This window comes from Oratosquilla oratoria, chromosome 5 (assembly GCF_046742065.1).
Source record: "Oratosquilla oratoria isolate Oo_2021 chromosome 5, ASM4674206v1, whole genome shotgun sequence".
NCBI classification, from domain to species: domain Eukaryota; kingdom Metazoa; phylum Arthropoda; class Malacostraca; order Stomatopoda; family Squillidae; genus Oratosquilla; species Oratosquilla oratoria.
The window spans coordinates 57,501,957-57,522,080 of record NC_134781.1 but is presented as its reverse complement, the minus strand read 5'-3'; the positions used below and the strand labels follow the sequence as shown (position 1 = coordinate 57,522,080).

At 46.7% G+C, this 20,124-nt stretch overlaps 2 protein-coding genes across 5 annotated transcripts in view; one reads left to right on the top strand and one right to left on the bottom strand.

Moving 5' to 3' along the window:
• Positions 1-20,124, bottom strand: part of LOC143025252 (uncharacterized) — a 138,916-nt gene that overhangs the window by 52,654 nt on the left and 66,138 nt on the right. The window lies entirely within an intron of this gene.
• Positions 2,658-10,767, top strand: LOC143025505 (uncharacterized). 2 transcript variants are annotated; one of them, XM_076185274.1, is made up of 4 exons: positions 2,662-2,935; positions 5,740-6,131; positions 7,499-7,971; positions 10,156-10,767. In XM_076185274.1, exons 2-4 carry the CDS (start codon positions 6,071-6,073, stop codon positions 10,273-10,275), a joined length of 654 nt encoding a protein of 217 aa, XP_076041389.1. In that variant the 5' UTR covers positions 2,662-2,935; positions 5,740-6,070; the 3' UTR covers positions 10,276-10,767. The 2 variants fall into 2 exon arrangements, with proteins under 2 accessions (XP_076041388.1, XP_076041389.1); XM_076185273.1 differs by lacking the exon at positions 5,740-6,131 and having other exon boundaries at positions 2,658-2,935.

The following is a 20,124-nucleotide window of genomic DNA, read 5'->3' as shown; positions in this document are numbered from 1 at the left end:
GAAGGGGCAAGAGGGGGGGAGGAGGAGATGGAGTTGGGGAAGGGAGAAGGGGAGCTTGGGGTGGAAGGAAAGCGTCTATACAGGATTGAGGTTATGGGAAGGGGATGGGGGGAGGACATGGGGTGATGAGGGAATTGACGATGTTAGTTTTGCTCACGTTTGGGATAAGTGGGAGGAATGAGCGGGCTGGGCAAAAAAGAAACTGGAGAAGGTGAGGAAGGGAAGGAGATGTATGGTAGGAAAGGTGGGAGAGAAGAGAGCAGGAAAGTAGGTGAATTAGAAGAGAAAAGTGTATGGAAATGGGACGGGGAGGGGGTAGGCAGGGTAGGGGACGGGATAGGAATAGTGGAGAGGATAGGCGAGTGGAAAGGAGGGAGGGAAGCAGTAGGGAGGATAGAGGAAGGGACGGATAGGGAAGGGGAGGATAGGAAGAATGAAGTAGACAGAAGGGACGGTGAGGAAAGCGCAATGGAGGCAGGAGGGGACGAATGGAGGGGAATGGGTGACAAGGCAAGGGAAGGGGAAGTTGGGGGAAGGGGAGGGGGGTTCTTCGACGAGAGGAAGAGTGGGGAGGGGAGAAGAGGGGGAAAGGATGGGAGGCAAGGCGAAGGGAGGGGAGGTGAGGGAAAGAGAGAGGAGGGGGGAAGCAAGGTGAGATGAGGTGAAGGGATAGAATGGCGAGGAGAGGGCAGAGGGAAGGGGAGGAGAGAAGAGATATAAAGGGGGAGGGAGGGGAAAGGTGTCGAAAGAAGAAAATAGAGGGAAGGAGGAGAAAAGGAAGAGCAAGGAAGGGGAAGAGTAGGGGAGGGAAAAGATGAAAAGGAGTATAAAGAGAGGAGCGGGAGTAGAAGAGGAGAGAAAATAGGATTGAGTGGTGATGGAAGGGGAGGGGAGGGGAGGGGAGGGGAGGGAAAGGGCAGGTCGGGGAGGGAAACCCAGAGAGGAGGAAAGCGAGGAAGGAGTAGGGAAGAGACGTTGAGGGGTGGGAAGAGAATGGAGGGCAAATGGAGGGAACGGAAATATAGAACAGGGAGGGGGAGGTGAAGAGAGGGAAAGAAGGGAGAGAGGAAAGGGAGGGAGAAGGAAGGAATGGAGAGGAGAGGGGAGGGGAGGAGAACAAGTGGAGAGGGAAGGCAGGTAAGGTAAGGGGATGGGCAAGAAGGGGAGAACAGAAGAAGAAAGCGAAGAGGGAGGAGACGGTAAGGAAAGAGAGGATGGGAAGGGAAGTGAAGAGGATGTGAAGGAAAGGGAAAAGGAGATGTGTGGGGACGGAAAGAAACAAGAGGAAATATGTGATGGAAAGGGAAGGGAGAAGGGGATGGGAAAGGAAAAGGGGATGGGAAGGGATGGGAAGGGAAGGGAAGGGAATAGAAGATGCAGGGGAGGCCATGGGAGAGAAGGGGGTGATAAGGGGAGGGGAGAGAAGAATGAGAAAGAAGAAGAGGGGAGATGAACAAGGAATGGAAAAGAAGGAGAAGAGAAAGGAGGGGAAGAGTGGAATGGGAGGGGAGAAGAGGGGAGATGAACAAGGAATGGAAAAGAAGAGAAAGGAAGGGGAGGAGTGGGATGAGAGGGGGAGAAGAGGAGAGATGAACAAGGAATGGAAAAGAAGGAGGAGAGACAGGAGGGGAGGAGTGGGATAGGAAGGGAGAAGAGGGGAGATGAACAAGGAATGGTAAAGAAGGAGAAGAGGGAACGAAGGGAGTAGAGACGATTTGGAGAGAATGCAAGGCAATGCGAGACAATGGAGCCGAGAGGTGAGTTGGATCCTACGACGAGAGTAGTGAAGGGGAGGGAAAAGGGGCAAAGGGAAGGGGGGAAGAGAGGGGAAGAAAAGGGGAGGGAAAGAATGGAAAGTGGGTGAGAAGGGGTGAAGGGAAAACCGAACTGAGGGGCTGAGGAGGCGGGGGTGGGGGTGGGTTAAGGGGTTGAGGAGGCGGGGGGTGGGGTGGGGTTGGCCCAAACAATAATGAGATGGAGTATGTGTAGCTTGTCCCTCAACTCATCGCACTGAGGCGTAGGTCACCATATCACAACCCTCGACGAACTGACATACCTAATCACTGCAATCACTGAACAGAAAACCCACTCCTCTATCTAGTCCTACCTAAATGACAACCAACATCACTCCCATAATCGCGGCAATCCTCATCAAAATCTATCTTCTCATATCCATCACATTCATGATTCACTTCCACACAAGGTGAGCTGAAAGTACAAGTCTGACATATCAACATCTACTTGAAAATAACTGAATGAACTCTTCATATATTATGTCTATTAGGCAGAAAATAATCAGATTAGAAACTTCTTTTCGAAGGTCAGTGGCACAAGTTAACTCGCCAGCTGCTCCGAGTCGACTAGACGTCCACAGTGGGCAAGGCTTAGTGAGGAGGCGTGGCTTTGAGTTGCCAGATTTCCCTAAATCTTATATATCTACTAACATTTCTAATATAAATATTGCTGGCTAGCTTTGACATAAACTGTTGTTTATATATATATTTGATACCATTATCAATACTATTTCCATTCATGATATCAAGAGAAAAATATAAAATAATAAACAGTGTGGCAAGCCTCGTAGAACTCTTCTGATTGGCTAACGTGGTGGATATATAGCTCTCCGAACGAAGTCTCAACCAGACTCTATCCAGCGATGTTACGAACAGAAGGTGCAATTGTGAGAGGACAGTGGTGTTGTGGTCGTGAACTCAAGTGAAATCCTACTTAAACAAAAACAATTGTATATATACGTATTATATATATATATATATACATAAGTGACTGACAATGTTCAACTGTCTGATTAATGCGTGTGCGGTCTCATACGGCTATACAACTATGGAAGAATTTTACAGTGGTCATCATCAGCTCTGCCGAAATTGTGGAATCGCCATGACATCTCTATCCACACATTGGAACACTAACAGAGGAGGTAAGTGTCGACTTTGAATATTTAGTTTTATGTGCGAGTATGATACTCCTGAGTGGTCGCGCGCGCGTTTTTTTTTTTTCAACTTCGTATTTGGGCATATTTGACATTACGGAGATAACGTCATGGTTTGGGTACGTTGATCAATGCTGATGTAAGCGCGTAAAAACACCATGCTGATCGACTGTCGATGCAATTTCCTGAAAATTTCTTATAATGAACTTCAAGATTTTCATTATAATTAATTGGGACTTAGGCTACAGAAGACGCGAAGCCATAGATTCTTTAGAACAACAAAGACAAATGGACACAGAGTCGCATTTCGAAGAGTAAGGCCCAAAGCGTCGGGGCTTCAACATGTTTGAACCTGTGCCGCATTCACCTGTTGATGGCGCGTGACGCACGTGACGTGCTCTCTCTCTCGCCGTCACACCCAACTGCGGACGTGTCACTCTCGTAACGGTTAAGTCACCCTCGCGAGTTTGGGGTTAAAAAGCCACAGATCGAGGACGAGAATCGTAACCGAGTCGTAGAGGTCAACAAACTCACAATTTCAAGGTCAGGCGAGGCTGTTCTTGCTGTTGCAGAAACAATCACATAAAAAACCCACGTCAGTGTTCAACGTGAACTGAGAGCTCCGTTTGGTCAAGTCTTGGGGGTGTTTTCTCTTCAGAGTTCGCCGGAATACAAGTTCGCAAGGTTCTATTCCAGTATCACGCAAACACATTTTTCACCTCGTTTTTGCTTTTGAAATATATATTTTCTCTGGTTACGGTAAATTAGGTTAGGAGCTACAGGGTAACATCAGTTGCATGTTAACTATCCGTGCTTGCGCAGTTCTGGAATTTTACTGTTCGCTAGTGTGTGTCTGTTGTGTCATGTGACACGGATGCAAATTCGTGGAGGTGTGTGGGCAGTGTGTCATCGACGTCGTGGTAACGGTACACAGGTCACGAGATCATCCCCGGTGTTTCCGGGATCAAGAGAGAGAGGACGTGGGAGAGAAGCATATGGACGCGTCTCCGCGTGCGCGCGCGCGTAAACTTGGCAGATTTGGGCGGGAAAGTCTTGAACGGTAGAGCGTGCGACGTCCAGTTAGTTCTAGAATGATCGGCAACACCTTCCAGGTTCCCTTAAATGTTTGGGGTCGTTAGTATCAGCCACTGTTACATTGAGTTGCTGGAATGAAATATAGGTAGTGCTTTCAGAGTGGTCAGTGTGTCTAATATGAGGGTGTTAATTAATCTGTGTGCTGGAAGAGACTGTTCAGGTTGTTCTAATCAGTGTAACCTAGGGTGCTAGAAATTAAAATCTTGAGCTGCTGAAAAGATCCGTTCTTTGTAGTCATACAGCAAGTGTCCCAGTGACAAGATCTTATGGGATTGATTACACTACCTAGACCTGACTACAGGGGTGCTAAAGTCGAAAAAGTTTAAGCCATTGTTGTAGTTTTGGTGTTGTTGGTGTCGTTGTAATGGACTTTTTTTTTTTTAATGTCGAGAGCTGTTAATAACGGGTTCGTTTATACTTACTTTTATTTCGGTGTCGTTTCTTTTGTTCGTTTGACAGTTACCTGCTTTCTGCCTCGGGTTTATGGTTCGTTAGGATGAATGCGCAGTTTTGACGTCGGGGTAGCGCAATACTAACAGATCGGTTTTGATGTCAAGTCACTCTTTTGGTAAAAAAAAAAAAAGTTTGAACAACATTGAGATTTCATAAATAAATAATGATTAAATTCAGTAAATAGATTTGGGGGAAATACACCATAGATCTAGGATGATCAAATACTTTAACAGTGATCTGGCCAAAAGTACCTCTCGCGCGGCCTATGATGTATTACGTGTCAGGAAGAAAGACCATGACGTCATCTTGCCGTTTATCTCAATTGCGTAGTTGAAAAAGGAGTGGATGAACCTTTCGTATCGTTATCAAACATCGTCCTTTCAAAGTCGGTGTGACAGTTTTGGCCGTCGACCAGGTCCTATCCTGGTGACCTCTGGGGGCACCATAGGTTGCTTTGGACTTAGCAGCATTGATGACTGTTGCGGTTCCTCTACCTCTACCTCCTCCTCCTCTTCCTCCTCCTCCTCTTGGGCACACCGTTCCTATGTGGGGCATCAACGGATACGGAAACATTCTTTTTTTTCGTCTCTCTCCGCTGCTCGTATAGGAAGCAGCAGCAGGTGTTTGGCCCTTCGAGTCGCTCATTACCATAGCCGGTTCTTCGGGTTTGCACGCGTGCAGCGGATCTTGGCCGGGAAAGTCGAACTATCTGCTTCTTTTGATTGCGTCGAGAAGTGGGGTGGGTGAAGAGTGTGTTGCAGTTTACAGAGGTAATGGCAGCATTTGGAACATGAGAGACGCACTGATTCAGTGAGGGAAAGAATATTCCGGCAGATCTAGTTACTAGCTTAGTAAAAAAGCGACATGATGCAATGCCCAAGTTAGTGAGGGAATGATGCAATGTCTCGCTTGGGTTACGTAGCAAAGGTTTATCTAGAGTGACTGCTTGTGAACAGGTATTCCTGTACGCCCTTGACATATAATTCCCGTGCAAATCTTAGCAAACGCCACCTGCTGCAGTATTCCCTGGGACTCCACCTCAGGCGTCGCCCTCCACTTGTGTTAGCGCCTTCACCCTCCTCATCCCCCTCCCTCGCCGCATGAGTCACTGCCTCCTCCCTCCCTCTCCCTCCACCACCACCACCACCACTCTGCCCACTTCCCTCCCCACTCATGTTGTCTTAAGTTTGGTTTAGCGCTTTGGATATGCCTCCATCAACTTCCCATTGTTTTGTTTTGGCCAGAGTTGGGATGTCACCGTCGGCGTTCGAATCTCCCACTCGGCAACACCACCTACCACCCGTGAAGTCACATCCACCTTCATCCCTGCCACCCTGGTGGCCGGTGCCTTGCCTCCTTCAACAAGGAACCTGCGTCATAGTCACACCACCACCACCACCACCACCAGGCGCTGAAGCCCCCTCCCCCCCTCCCTTCCATCTCTACTTTGGCGCATCTCATCCCCTCGAGGCGTTCAGCGCCTCGAGATCCACCCATCCTCGCTGGGGGCCTACTCTGTTGGGGGTTCCGTTCGTGTGGGTGCGAAAACGCTGTTAACGGCTTGCGGCATTGGATATGTTACTCTCCCGCGAGCGTGGCGACCCGCGCAGGCCGGCGTGTCGGTTCCAGACCCAAGGTAAGCCGGTAGGTAACCCTTGCTTGTGGCCGCGGACTTCGGCTTCTGACGGAGCTCAGCAGGTGGTGGCGGCCAGAAGCACACGCGAACAACAACAACAACACCCTCGCCCGACACTGGCATAGATAACTCCTGTCTTAGTTATTTTTAACGATAATGTTCTCAATGTTTTGAGATGGTCTATCATGACAAAGGGGGGGGGAGGTGTTCGTTAGGGTGTTCCAATTTAATTTCGTTTTTGATAGTATGTTATGCTGTTGTTCCGTTCGAAAATGGGTAGGTGAGGGGATGTTGCGAGTTTAGCTTTTGCTTAGTCTTTATCCGCAAGATCCATAATTAATATGACTGTTGTGTGTGTGTGTGCACGCACGCGCGTGTGTTTGGGTGTACATGTGAGCCGTTTTCAAGAGCATTTCATAAGTGTCACAGGCAACCAGTGGCAGAGTAAAGATATCGCCCCCGGTCTGGATGTTAGCGAGGTGGGTAGTGGAAGGCAAGATGAAGGGCAGTATGTATCATTATTTACGTATAATTAAGATAAGAGGGAAAGCTGGTCTTCAAGTCCCCTCTGGGTCGAATGCTGTTGCTGGGCACATTTTTTTTTTCCACAGTGGACGTGAGACGAGGGAGACGCTATGTCCTCGAACTTTTTTAGAGGATTGTTTATTAACAAACTTCGTGACTGCGAATAAAAGTGCCTATCTAAGGGAGTCTGTAGAATGGATCTCTGGGAATGTTGGCATGTTATTAGGAAAGACAAACGAGTAGCTTAGGAGAGTAGAGTGCTGTTCTGGTGGAGGGGGCTGAATACAACGAAGATTGGATGGGCTTGGTGTCCTCAAGAATACAGAAAGGGTTGACGTGTGGAGAACACAGGAGGAGGAAGTTGGGGGGGGGGGCGAGGAGGAGGAAGGCCTTTTTTTTTGGGGGGGGGGGAGAAGGTTTGGTGCTGGGTATTGTTCTTGTTGTTGCTATGGAGCCCTTAAAGCTGAGGTCCACGACACACACCCGAACGCTTTGCTTGCACTGGTGGGTGGGTCGTCCTTGCTTCAGCAGCCCTCTCAGCTCGCTCATGAAGCCTCCAACTCCCTCTCCCCGCCTCTCATGAAGCCTCCGGCTCTAACTCCACTCCAACCCTTTTCTGGCCTTCGACCTCTCACCTATTCCATCTCAAAAGGTGCCCCCTTAACCATCCCCATCCTCTACAATTCAGATGACGGTCAGTGTACGAAAGGTATACAATGGGGCTTAATTGCCTGTGATCATGAGATAATGGTGTTATATGTGTGAACGCGCGTGTGTGCATTTCTTAAGGACATGTGAACGTGTGGTACTAATAAGACATTCCTCCCCCTTCTTCATTTCAGGAACGTTGCAACTGCCGGACGTCATCACAAGCAACACTCCGCCCGCTTCGCCCCTTCACCGGACACCGTCCCCTTACTACGTGTTTCCGGACAAGTACCACAGTCATCCCAGCGAAGTCCAGTCCGATCATGTTCCGGTGGAAGAAATGGGATCACACGAGCCGGTTAGTCCGTCGGAGTTTGTGGCGACTACGGAGAATGAGGGCGAGGACGGGCAGGACGTTCACAGAGGGGTCGAGCGCATCCAGGACATTCGAAGAATCCTGACCACTCCTGGGGAGATGGTCGATCGCAGCAGACACCAACTGTGCTGGCAAGTGCCCCAGCCCAAGAAGAGCAAGGGCAGCACCAGAACTTCGACAGCTCCCTTGTGCCAGGCCTGTTCACCGCAGAGCGAGGAGGCTGGGACGTGGAAACTCATTGGCTCGGACCTCCGGATGATCGCAGACCAGTTCCAGATGACCCACGCAAGGGTGAGTTTGATTTCCCGGTTCTGGGGAGTACGGGGGGAAAGGGGGAGATTGCCAAGGGAGTGATGGGCATGTCTTCTATTTCTATGGCACCTGTGAATGCCCCAAGTTCTGGCTTCACCACTGTTCTGAAAAAAAATGTAACGAATTCGGGGAGTTCCCGTGTACCAGAAGCAGTTGCTTATTTTCGGGTGTTATGTCTTCGACAGGCGGGTTCTTTTCAAATATTGGAGAGCTGCGGGTATTAAAGAGTACAGAAACGAGTATACAAAAATTATGTGAAATTGGGGAAGTAGCCCAACGTAAGGGGAATTTTTGGCCGAAGTTGCTGCAGCCTTTACGCGTGCGAGATTCGTCACCCTATGAATATTGGCGACAACAATCATACTTCATGTACACACTGTATTAGTCACCCGTACTTTACTAGATGCCGCTACACACACACACACACACACACACACACACACACACACACACACACACACACACGCACGCACGCCTACTAACTGAACCATACACTCTTAGCATGACTCCCCCGCTTCCCCTCAACGGGCGTAGACACACGTGGGTGTGGATCGACTATTGTCATATAATTATACGATTACTTGTCATTAATCCCTCCCGCGCACATGCCCACTCACCCTCAACACGCTCCCAATCATTCCACTCCCCTTCCAATCCCCTCCTCTTCGTTTCTTCTCCGTCTCCCGTCCTTCCCCAGCATCATAGCTTCTGGATGTCCAAAGTTTTTCTTTTCACGTTTCCTTCCCTCTACTCCAGGGCGTGGTATCTTCCTCGGGGATAGAAGCTCTTTTCCCCTCTGAGAGCTATTGTTCTCTCTCCCACTTTAGTATTGGGATCCTTCGTTCTCTCTATGATTTGTTTTCTTCCTTCATCTCTGTTCTCTGCTCTCTCACAATCTCTGCTTTCTCTTACCGCATGGTTCTCATTTACTTCCTACTCTCCTCTCCTTTTTCTTCTCCCCCTCTCTTCTTCTTCTTCTTCTCTCTCTCTCTCTCTCTCTCTCTCTCTCTCTCTCTCTCTCTCTCTCTCTCTCTCTCTCTCTCTCTTTTCCTTCGTCTCTCCCCTCGCTGAAGAGCTTCTCTCGCCACCAGGTGCCGGACGAACTAGGCCACGTGATGACATCAGACATTACGTCCCGCGTCTTGTCATGTACAATTAGCTGACGGGGGAATGACGTGGAAGGGGCCCGGGGGGGGGGGCACCCACACACCCGTCCGACTGGGGACCTGCAGTACGTGGTCACATCCTAAGATGGGTTTATGCACTCATGTTGACGCCATCACCTCCCGTGTTTTTCTGGATCCTGTGCGTCGAGTTTCATCGGAAATGAAGTATCCAATCACTGGAACCTTTTCATGGAGAGCTTTTGAAAGGGCAACAGCAGCGGTAGATTACCCTCTCTCCTCTCGGTTACTGTTCCACGTTAATTGATGCGAAATGACCAGCAGCAGTTTAATGATGCCCCCCCCCCTGCCGCGGCGATCGATAATGAGAGCCTTGTTTGTACCTGCGCTGGTCATGACTTCTTTGTTTCCAGTGCGGAGCTAAATTTTGCGCGAAAATTAAATCCCCCCACTCCCCTCTTCCTCTCTGGACTATGCGTTAGGGAGACACTAGGGACTGTCCCTGGTGGGTTCTTGGTGCAGTCTCGCATAGAGAGAGCGCTTTCTTGTGTAGCTTTAACTTGGCGTATTGTGATGCCGCGTGGAGCATACGGTTTCGCGAGGGATGGTGGTGAGGGAGTGTGCTTGCTTGCTCCTGAGTGGGTGTTGTCACGGCCGAGCACTTTCTGTGAATGTGCCGCACAGCCATCCAATGACCGAGTTAATGGTGTTAGGGTGGGAAGAGGGCGAAAATGTCATTATGTCCATCGACGATGCGATATGATCCTTGGATGGTGATGTGGGGGCCTGGCGTCCATCCGGAGAAAGAGAAAGTGTGTTCCGGGATGGTGTCTGCCAGAATTTTTCGAATGTTTGTTCTTAGCAGAAGTGATGATTGGCTACCTTATCTGTCCCCCGTGTTGCCTTTGTCAATCCCCGATCCTTATTCCCCTGTTCCAATTACTCTCCAAATGTAGAGCCCAGTGTAATTGATGTGTACCTTCCTCAAATGCTCCCCGTACCTCACGCTAATTTTTTTTATCTTTTCTCTTCGTTGCAGGGAAGAGCCAAGTGGGACGGTCTCCCCTTCAGTTTGGCGGTGCCACTGGTGTTGTCCCGCTGCGTCTCCGCCTCTCTCATGTTCCTCCTGTGGTGGAGACTCTATAACCGTTTCCGCTGAAGACCCATTATCCGAGAGAGCGTGCCAACTGTCAACGGAGGCGCGCCAAGGTGCTCGACCTGGGAATTTGTATCTCAGCATCTTGAGGAGGGGGCATCGACCCCCTTTTCGTAATCTGTACCTTTGTTAATGAGGACAGCCCCGTCTCTCCTCGTGGCCTCTGGCTCTCTCGCGTATGTTGTGACAACTCTTTTGGGTGCCAACGACGATGCCACCGAAGCCTCTCTTCGCTGCGTGGCTCCCTGGTCCAGGGGAGTGCCGGCTTGGTCACTACCCGCACAGTCTTTCATTCCACGTGCTGGCGCCAAAGACTCGGACAACATGTAAACAGCACGAAGGATTCTGAACACTTTTCTAGATTGGCATTATTAAGTTGAACTGTTATAAGCTAGGCGGGCATTGACGCACTCCACCTCGGGGTCACGCGCGCGCGCGCACACACACACACACACACACACACACACACACACACACACACACACACACACACACGTGTATTTCGTACGAACATGGGCCATCTTTGACGGATACGGTCCTAGCAAATTAAACTTCACACGCGCACTCAGACACACTCTTGAGGTGGGTGATGTTTGCCCAATTTGGGTGAAGCTTTACGTACTTGCAAACGATGATCTCATTCTAACTAGTTTTGTCTTGCAATCAAGACTCCAGAGCTCAAAAGCGGTAGGCCTACTCTCGCCCGTGGCACTTAAAGTGAAGGGGGGAGTCCTTGGGGCTCCACGGTCCCCCACCAGTAATACTGCCGGTTGAGGTGAGCCTCAATCATCAAAACTGGTGCGAAAGGTCGGCAGGACGTGGTAAGGATGGCCTCCTGACTGCCGATTCGTCCTCGGCCCTACGTCATAATGTCACTATGTAGTCAGGGATGTTCTGGGTGTTTATGGGCCATTAAGAAAATAAATAAAAGAAAATTGAAATAATAATATTGAGTTTAGAAATGTCTCATGCCTTTAAATGCCTGTTTGGTTCCTCCTAAAATCAATTTTACCCCCAATTGGAAAATGGTACCTCTTATTCCTCCTCTCTGAATTAGGTCTTGTGTGCTCGACCCAAAATTTACTCTTTCCCCCCCTCCCTAACCAGAGCATTCTCCCTATTCACCTAACGTTTACACCATGAGGGGCTCGCTCTTCCATTACGTCTCAGTCAGACCTCTCTAATTGTCTAATAAACAACTTCTGATGTCCCCATTACGACTCCGACCCCACAGCACATTGTCTCAGTTATGACATAATTCAGATTAACTAACATAGCCATGTTCATTGGTAATACCGCCATTTATTACCTATGAACGACAAGGAACCTCCTAATGATACCCAGAACGGCCCCAGAATGTAGTTGTACTTGTGAGTTGGGGGGAGGGCGTCGGAGAGGCGCTTGTGTTCCATGTACACGCACGTTTTGGCGACGTTGTACGTGGTAATGCACTCGATGTCGTGTCACTGTTCCACATTATTATGCGCTAATAGTTGAAGTGCGTAATTTTATGTTCAATGACACTATGTCGTGCGCGCTCCATTACGCTCATGGCAGCGCAAGGAGGTTCAACCTCCTCTCCTTCCCCGATGAGCCCGGGAAAACTTGCTACAGATCTTTCATAGCATTACCAACTTTATTAATGTTAAGGAGTCCATCATTCTCCTTGAGGGCTTATTATATGGGATGCGGGAAGAGCACATCGCTGCAACTGGGCGGAGGTCTTGCATGTGCAGGTTGTACTGGTTTGTAGTTTATTGGTTTGCGGCTGGCAGCGAGACGGAGGGCCGCGCTTACAGTGACCGCCCCATCCCCCACTCCTGATGGTTGCTGGGGATGTGGCACCCTTCCGCATCCGTTCCAGCCCGCAGCACCTTGTGGGCCTTGTTTATATAGAATCGTTTGTAAAGCTCAAATACTTATATGCCCACAAGGGGGACCAGGTCCTATTGGTTGTCGATGAAGGCGTCACTTCATAACACGCCCTCCACCCATATGCAGAGATGCTCCCGCTTATCCCTCGTCTGTGTATTGTAGTAATCATTTAGAGTATTGGTGCTTCTAAGTCATATGTTGTATAAGCAATATGCATAACCACTGGACATGACCGGCCTCCTCGGGCTTCCAGAGACAATTGGGTTGAAGTTCAATTTATACAGAAATTTGTTGCCAGAAAATGGACTATGATCTGCCTTCAAGGGTGTTTTGATATGGGGAAGAGGGTAAAAGTACACATGGAAGCCCGGAGATGGTGCGTGATTTCATGTCCACGTTCATCAAAGCATTGTGAAGTGATATGTTGAGACAAGAAGCTCGCGGGACTAGTTGTCAGCACTTGTGGGATTCAAGTCAACTGGTTCTGTGGCCAGTTGCACCTAGTCAGCCATTCCCTCGTATTCTCGGTACACTTCCCAAGCGCGGGGCCGCGGAACGCCGGGCCTTCCGCGGAAACGGCGTTTCGCCGCCTTTTCCGTTCTTGGCCGCAGAGGCTTCCTCCAGAAAGGGGGGGAGCCCAGTCATCCAGCCCATCCCGAAGTAGCGTTCCGTATCCCCAAGCTGAAGGACGTAGGTGAGATTACGACTGTATCAGCAATCAAAAGATCTCTTAACGCTTGAGTAGTGTGAGCTTATCTCCTTCGTTTTTCATACGAGGTAGTACATACTTATTCTCCTATCTTCTTCGTAGTTATCTGTCTCTGGCGAACCAGCGCCGCATCGATCACGTGCGGTGCCATCAAATAAACGCTACCAAGTGCCACATGCTTTACCATGTGGCGTCATCATCTTCCATGGGCCACACACTTGCGTGTGTGGTGCCTGCTGCATCCTACTTAGTGTTCGCATATACCGGTTCAATACCATACAGTTATTGGAGAAATTCCCCTGCAGTTAACATCATTTCAATAGTATATGGTGTGTAGTAACTGCCCCCCTCGTGTTTTCTCATCCAAGTGACACTGGTCAAGGTTGTCCCAGAAACTCAACTTTCGAGGGACAACGCATTTAACTGTGTCTCTTCATTGCAACGCGTCCCGTGACCCCGGTAAATCACTCGTTACTGCCATAAGCCCCAGTGAGCTGCAGCTCGCTGGGCATTCCTCTCCAAACTGTCCCATTGAGCCAAAGCCAGGCCGTGTTGCCGCCACCGCCGCCGCCACCTCATCGCGACTCTTGTGCCGTGATGGGCGCGGAGGCTCCCCCGGCAGGCTCTGGCCCCAATGCAGCACCAGCAACTGCCGATCTGTGCCTCAACCAAGCAGCGTCTCTCTGTTCTCTTTGGCGTTTTAGGACGAAAGACCTCACCGCTTCTTTGTTTTTGTTTTTTCTTCTCATTTTCTTCTCATCATGATTTGTGTGTGTGTGTGTGTGTGTATATATATATGTATGTATATATATATATAGATATATGTATATATATATATGTATATATATATATAATGTATGTATGTATTGCGGTAGTGTGGGGGAAGCGACTAAATTCCAGTGGTTGATGCACCAGACGCGTAATTTCAGCAGGCTCTCCTCGCCAGCTGTGATTACCCATCTGCCATGAAAATGTGGGATAGTCACGTGACCTGATTGCGTGATCGGCCACTGGCCACGGGATTTTGGCATCTCCACCACTCGTCATTCATTATTTCCTCATGAGAATTATATAGCATTTTTATATTTCTTTCTGTGTATCTTTGTAGAAAGTCTATCTGCTTTTATAGATTTAGTATTATAGCGCATTCAAAGATGTCAGTTGTATTGTACATAGGCCATAATTATAGATTGTACTTTGTGTCATATACATGTGGACAGGTGTAGACGAGCAAATCTGACTGGATATGGAATAGACAGTATCGAAGGGGGAGATGGGGGAGGAGGAGGAGGAGGAAGTTTTCTCTTCCCGTGGCTCTTGTCAACAGGTCAAAGAGTGACGTGTCGCTGGGTTCCAAGCGACTCTTTTCAGTATTTTGAAGTGTTTGGCGGCTAAGAAGAAAAAGACAGGACTCTGGTTATGCTGCTTCGCTGCGTCTGTGTCAGTTATTCGGGAGGGGGACTTTTGTGTTCATTTTTTTAATCCCCTTTTATTTTCTTCTTTTATTACCCGGTCTCACCCCCCCCCACCCAGTGCCCCCTGTGATGATGTCAGAGGGAAGATCCCGAAGTATGTAGTGCGTTTAACCAGAGTCCCCCACCACCCCATATACCGTGCTGTAGACCTCACGTGTTGGTGTTGCCTTGCCTAAACAAGTCTTTCTTAAATCTTAAGCGCCGTTACAGTCTTAAGTCTCAAGCACAGTCAGTCATTTAGATCTCATTGTAAACAACACCTTAAGCTTGTGCCTTGTGCCAACTCGAGCTTTGTGCAAGACAATTTTGTACGTTTTTTACTTTTTTGATGAACTACTCAGTGGTGTGTTCTGTGTATTTTTTGCAGTATTAAGCTGGAGGGCGTCATGATGTCCGTACATGTAATACCCAGTTTCAACGGCCCCATTTCATATGAAAATGTTTGTTTCAGAAGTATATATATATATATATATATATATATATATATATATTGTTAAAAAAAAATGTTGAACCGGTAACCAGACCATGTGGCTGTTGAAAGCGGGTAATGGTTGGACATTTTGGGTCTCCCTGACCAGTAATGTGTGGTGATGACAAAAGACAGGAGCTGAAGAAGCGCACTAGCAGCACAATTATGTAATAATAAAAAATAAAAAAATCCACGCATAGTTTTTGACCACACTAGGTCGCCGCGTGGACGCCCTGTGTCGTCCATCTGAGGCGAGGTGTGGGTTCCCCGCGCTTAACAGCTCAGCCGGACGATGATGCTTCGAAGCCTGGACAGTTCAGATGAGCTGGTCGTCTCCTGGTCACGCTTGGCGTCGGTGTGGGGGGCAAATGGTCAGGGCAAGACAGCAGGATCGCCTAAGGGCCTCTTCCCCGAATCCGCTGGCACCCTCTCCGTCCACTGTCAACCTCCTTCCTGTCCACCAGTCCCCGTCCCTGCCCTGTCGATCCTCTTCCGTCCATTTCCTCTGTCCCTACACCCTCGAGGCACCCATGGCCTCCCCTGCCCCTGTCTCTGCCCGTTCGTCCCTCCACACCGCCCCTGTTGTACATAGTGAGGGACCAGCCCCCCTATGCCGCTGCTTGACCAGCGGCATGGTATCTACACTACCCATCCCAGTCTTTCAACTTTGTATATACTTTATCACTTTTGTAAAGCAATGTAATAAACGCTGAGTATGTACAGAATCTATGTCTTTCTCTCTCACCAATATAAATACTTCTATTTAAATGATAAAATACTGTGCTTGTAAAAACGTGTGACAGAAACAAAAATCTTATGAAGAGGTCTTTATTGATACAAGTAGTACATCGATATAATAATGACCCATGAGAAATAAAACAGTGCAGTGGGATTTACTAAAATCAAAATGTTTCATACTATAAAATGAAATTATGATTTGGCTATAATTGACCACTGTGGGAAAAGGGAGAAATTATTCATACATGCCTACTTGACACGGGACAGTATTAAAATCAATGAGATCTTTGACACTGGATTGTTTTATTTTGGTTGCAAAAAGTTTCTGTACTATATGTGACTGTGAGGGTTGAAAATCCTGCCTCACACAGAGAAATTGTAACAAAGGGGAATTAGCAGTTCCAGGGCTTCACCTTAGCGATTCCTTTTGCCTCTTGAAATCGAAATGAAGTATCTCGTCATTCTGGATCTCGACAAGCTCCTCTTCAGCTTCAATGTTGAAGGCGTTTCTTACCCAACTGTAGTTGTGCGTATTTTCTGGAATGTAATGGTCACTTTCTAATTAGCTTGGATATATTATGTTCCTCAGTAATCCCTTGGACTTGGATGAGAGAAAATATTTCATCCTCCAGAAGTAGGCTTTCAGATTTGATTTTATTCATCCACAATTTCAGTTTTCCGTTGAATGCTAAAAGCTTCTTAGAAAACCCAAACAATGTGTGATCGCAACCTTGCACTGAAACGTTCAAAGAATTTATCTCAGCAAACATATCTGCAAGATGAGCTACTTGCATCAACCATTTTGAGTCTGACAATTTGTGGGCCAGTGGATGACTCTTTTCTGTCAAAAATATCTCAGTCTCGGTCCGCAATTTCAGCAATCGTTGAAGCACCTTCCCTCGTGGTACAACAGATGTATGCGCTCAGAACCAAAACCAGAGCCCTGGCTTTAATGAAATTGACAACCTGTGTTACCTCCTGCATCATCTTCTGTAACATAAGAACATAAGAATAAAGGAGACTGCAAGATACCATTAGGCCTACACTAGGCAGCTCCGTATCCTACACTAGGCAGCTCCGTAACTCATGTGACAACTTCTGAGAAGTAATATTTTCACGGTGAAGTAGACATTGAACAACCATCACACTCGGATTTTCTTACTTATCACTGCCTCCAGAGAAGTCCTTCTTCCTTCAAGAATAAATCTACCTTCATGTAAATGTCCTCTCCAGTAGCTGTGGTTTGCAATGGCCGGCAAAACACAAATTCTTCTTCCATATTTTCTGGACATTGATACCGCGCATGCGTCATAGGTTGGGCATCATCACTAACATCAGCTAACTCGTCCGGTTGAAGGCTGAACATCCCACTCTTTTTTATGGCTGTAATCACCTGGTCTTTCATGTCACGTGACATGCTCCGTTTTCGTTTTTTAACCGTGTCAGTTGACAAGGGAACATGTTCAATTTTCTTGGCAAATTAATTTCTATAAATTGTCTGCACCATATCAAGAGCTGCATGATTTACCAATTCTTCGCCAATGGTATGTGTTTATAGCTTTTGCAATTCTCCAAGAGTATGTTGGTAGATTTTTTCACCTCAATTAAATCGTATATGTCTGAACGTATTGCTTAACTTTAGATAATAATGACTTACGAATTCTACAATTAGAATTAATACTTTGATAATATTTTGAATAGGAACACTGGGAAAATAATAAGTCCACAAATCCTTGGTGACCCATTCAAATGGCTTGGTTAAGAACCACTGCCTTGGCTCCTCTAAAGGGCCATTTACACGGTCAGACGGTTTGTCAAACCCGGTTTGTCAAACAAGTGTTTGAAGTGATGTTTGACCGTGTGAATCGAGTATCTGGTTGTCAAACACGTTTGCCAAACGTTTTTGACAACCAAATACCCCATTCACATGGTCAAACATCACTTCAGAGACCTGTTTGACGAACCAGGTTTGATAAACCGTTTGACCGTGTGAATGGCCCTTGACAAGCAGCTCCAAGGCGCCACCTTAAGGAGGGGAAAAAGCTAAGAAATTATCTATTAACTCCATCCAACTTTTGCTTGGGCTGATGGTGGAAGAAGAAGAGAGAAAAGGAAGCTCTTAAGTCAATGAATTGAATTTTGGGGGAAATAATACTGACAGGTGGTAATCTGAAAACCACAACAGGGAGTGAAGGGGTATGGTATCATAAGAATGGAATAAAGAATGGAAGGACAGAAGCAATGGTGAATTACTTTTGAACCTTGGCGACACGTTTCCTTTTGTTGGAGTCTCGATCGATTTCACAGTTTGTGACGTTCAATAGCGTTGTCCACCAGGCTCCTTGATGCCAGACGATTTGGCTCTCAATGGCACCAAGGTGACCCGAATTCTCAAGCAGGCATTTATTAGAAGGCAGCTGTAATTATGCTAGACTGGCAAAAATAATGCTAAATCTTTTGTTCCTAAGTTCGGTTTCTGTTATATCTTTTATTAGAACAGTATTGTTTTACGGGGAAAATATGCTAAATTTAGCGTAATCATGCCGAATCGCGTCACCCTGTGTGACACCTGCCGTCAGGCGATTTCATTACATTTCCATGTCACCTACATTTACCACTTCCCCCTAGTAAACTAGTAATTAGACAAGTTTAGATTTAAGAAGGAAATAGGTAAAAACTGGTTTACCAATAGTGGTTAACGATGGAACACATTTAGCAACCAAGTAGTGAGCACATAAACTATTGGTTGTTTTAGGACAAGATAAAACTATGAATATCGATAAAAGGTGGTAACGGACATGGAACTGCTTAGTGTAGGTCTTATGGTCTCTTGCAATCTCCTTCATTCTTATGTTTTTAGAGGGGAAGGAAGTTGGTCGTGGTGGACATAGGAAAAGGTAAGACTAATTCTTCTTGGGTTAGGATGTTATTTTGAGCAGGACGGGAATTCAACATATTACAGGATTAACTGTAATATGTTGAATTCCCGTTCTGCTGACTCCTTGGCAGGATTCTGTGGACCCCTGTTTGAGAATCATTGCCCTAAATGATATTTTAACCCAAGAGGAATTAGTCTTACCTTTTCCTATATCCACCACAACCAACTTCCTTCTCTTCTAATCCTTCCAGGCTCTGTTTACCCTAGCTGTTTCAACCGCGGCGGTTCAATTACAATGTACGTCAAAGAAGGCGTTCAGTCACAACCGCGTAGTATTTCCTTGATTAACCGCTAGTGTGTACAGGGACCTTTTTTCCGCTGATCTGACCTTCATCTGAATGAAGTCCGGTCTGGGGCCGGATCTACCTACGTCATCTGAGGTGTCATCAATAACTGGCAACAACAGTAATGATAATAAAACAATAATAATAAGATTAATAACTACAACAATAGTAATATTGATAATAATGAAGATAATAATAATACGTCAGCTGAACAAAAATGTGTCATTATCAATAACTGGCAACAATAGTAATAATAATCAAATGATAATAATAATAATTACAATAATAGTAATAGTGATAGTATATAGTAATAATAACAATGATAGTAATAATAAAATAATAATAATAATAATAATAATAATTACAATAAGAGTAATATTGATAGTAGATAGTAATGATAACAATAATAGTAATAATAATAACAATAATAATAATAATAATAATAATAATAATAATAATGATAATAATAATAATAAAAATATTAATTATACTGAATAATGAAAAGAATAACAAACAATAATACAATAACAATAGCAATAATGATGATGATGATGATGACGATGATGATGATGGAGATGATGATAACAAAGGTTACATTCCTATTCAATTTGTTTTCTATTTCACCCTTCTTTTCTCTTTCCATCTTTTCTTCTCTTTATCTTTCCCAGGCACTTCCCGCTTCCTTCCTTCCCTCCCTCTCTCACCGCTCTCTCTCCATGTGATACAACTCTTCTGCCCTTCCCTGTAATACTTGCCCCACGCTCTTGTTCCTCTCCTACCGCGGCAATCGTCGCCTTCTCCTCCTCCTCTACCGCCTCCTCCTCCTTCTCCTCTTCCTCCTCCTCCACCGCCTCCTTCTTCTCCTCTTCCTCCTTCCTTTTTCCTCTTCTTTCCTTCATTATTTTTCTTATCTTTCTTCTCTACACTCTTATTTTTCTTCTAACTTCTCATTCTTCTAATTATAATTTTTCTCATTATTCCCTTTTTATTTTTTTCCCTCATTCTTCTACCTGTTCTGTTGCTTCTGCTCTTCCTGGTGCCCCCTACCTCCTACTCTTTCTGATATCCAACACTTCCTCCTCCTCTTTACCCTCTCCGTCCGAAGCTATCTCTAGTCTCTGAATTCAGCATTAGAAAATGTACACACATACACACACTCGGTGGCGCGGTTGGTAGAATCCCAGACTGTCAGTGCGGCGGTACCGGGGGTACTGGGTTCGAATCCTGCCCAGGGCTGAAATTATTTCAGTATCGCTGCGGTTCGAGTCGTTACTCCAACTCTCGTGGGCGGGGAGTTGGGTGGGTGTGTGTCCGTGTAAGGTCATAGCATTACCAATAGATCGGTCATACGAGCTCTGAGCTCT

What these genes read in the sequence shown, in the direction of transcription:
- LOC143025505 (XM_076185273.1), top strand. Translation starts at nt 2,791, where the DNA reads ATGTTCAACTGTCTGATTAATGCGTGTGCGGTCTCATACGGCTATACA. An exon ending in TTGGAACACTAACAGAGGAG is followed by an intron (nt 2,936 to 7,498) that starts GTAAGTGTCGAC and finishes TCTTCATTTCAG; the next exon opens with GAACGTTGCAACTGCCGGAC. An exon ending in TCCAGATGACCCACGCAAGG is followed by an intron (nt 7,972 to 10,155) that starts GTGAGTTTGATT and finishes TCTTCGTTGCAG; the next exon opens with GGAAGAGCCAAGTGGGACGG.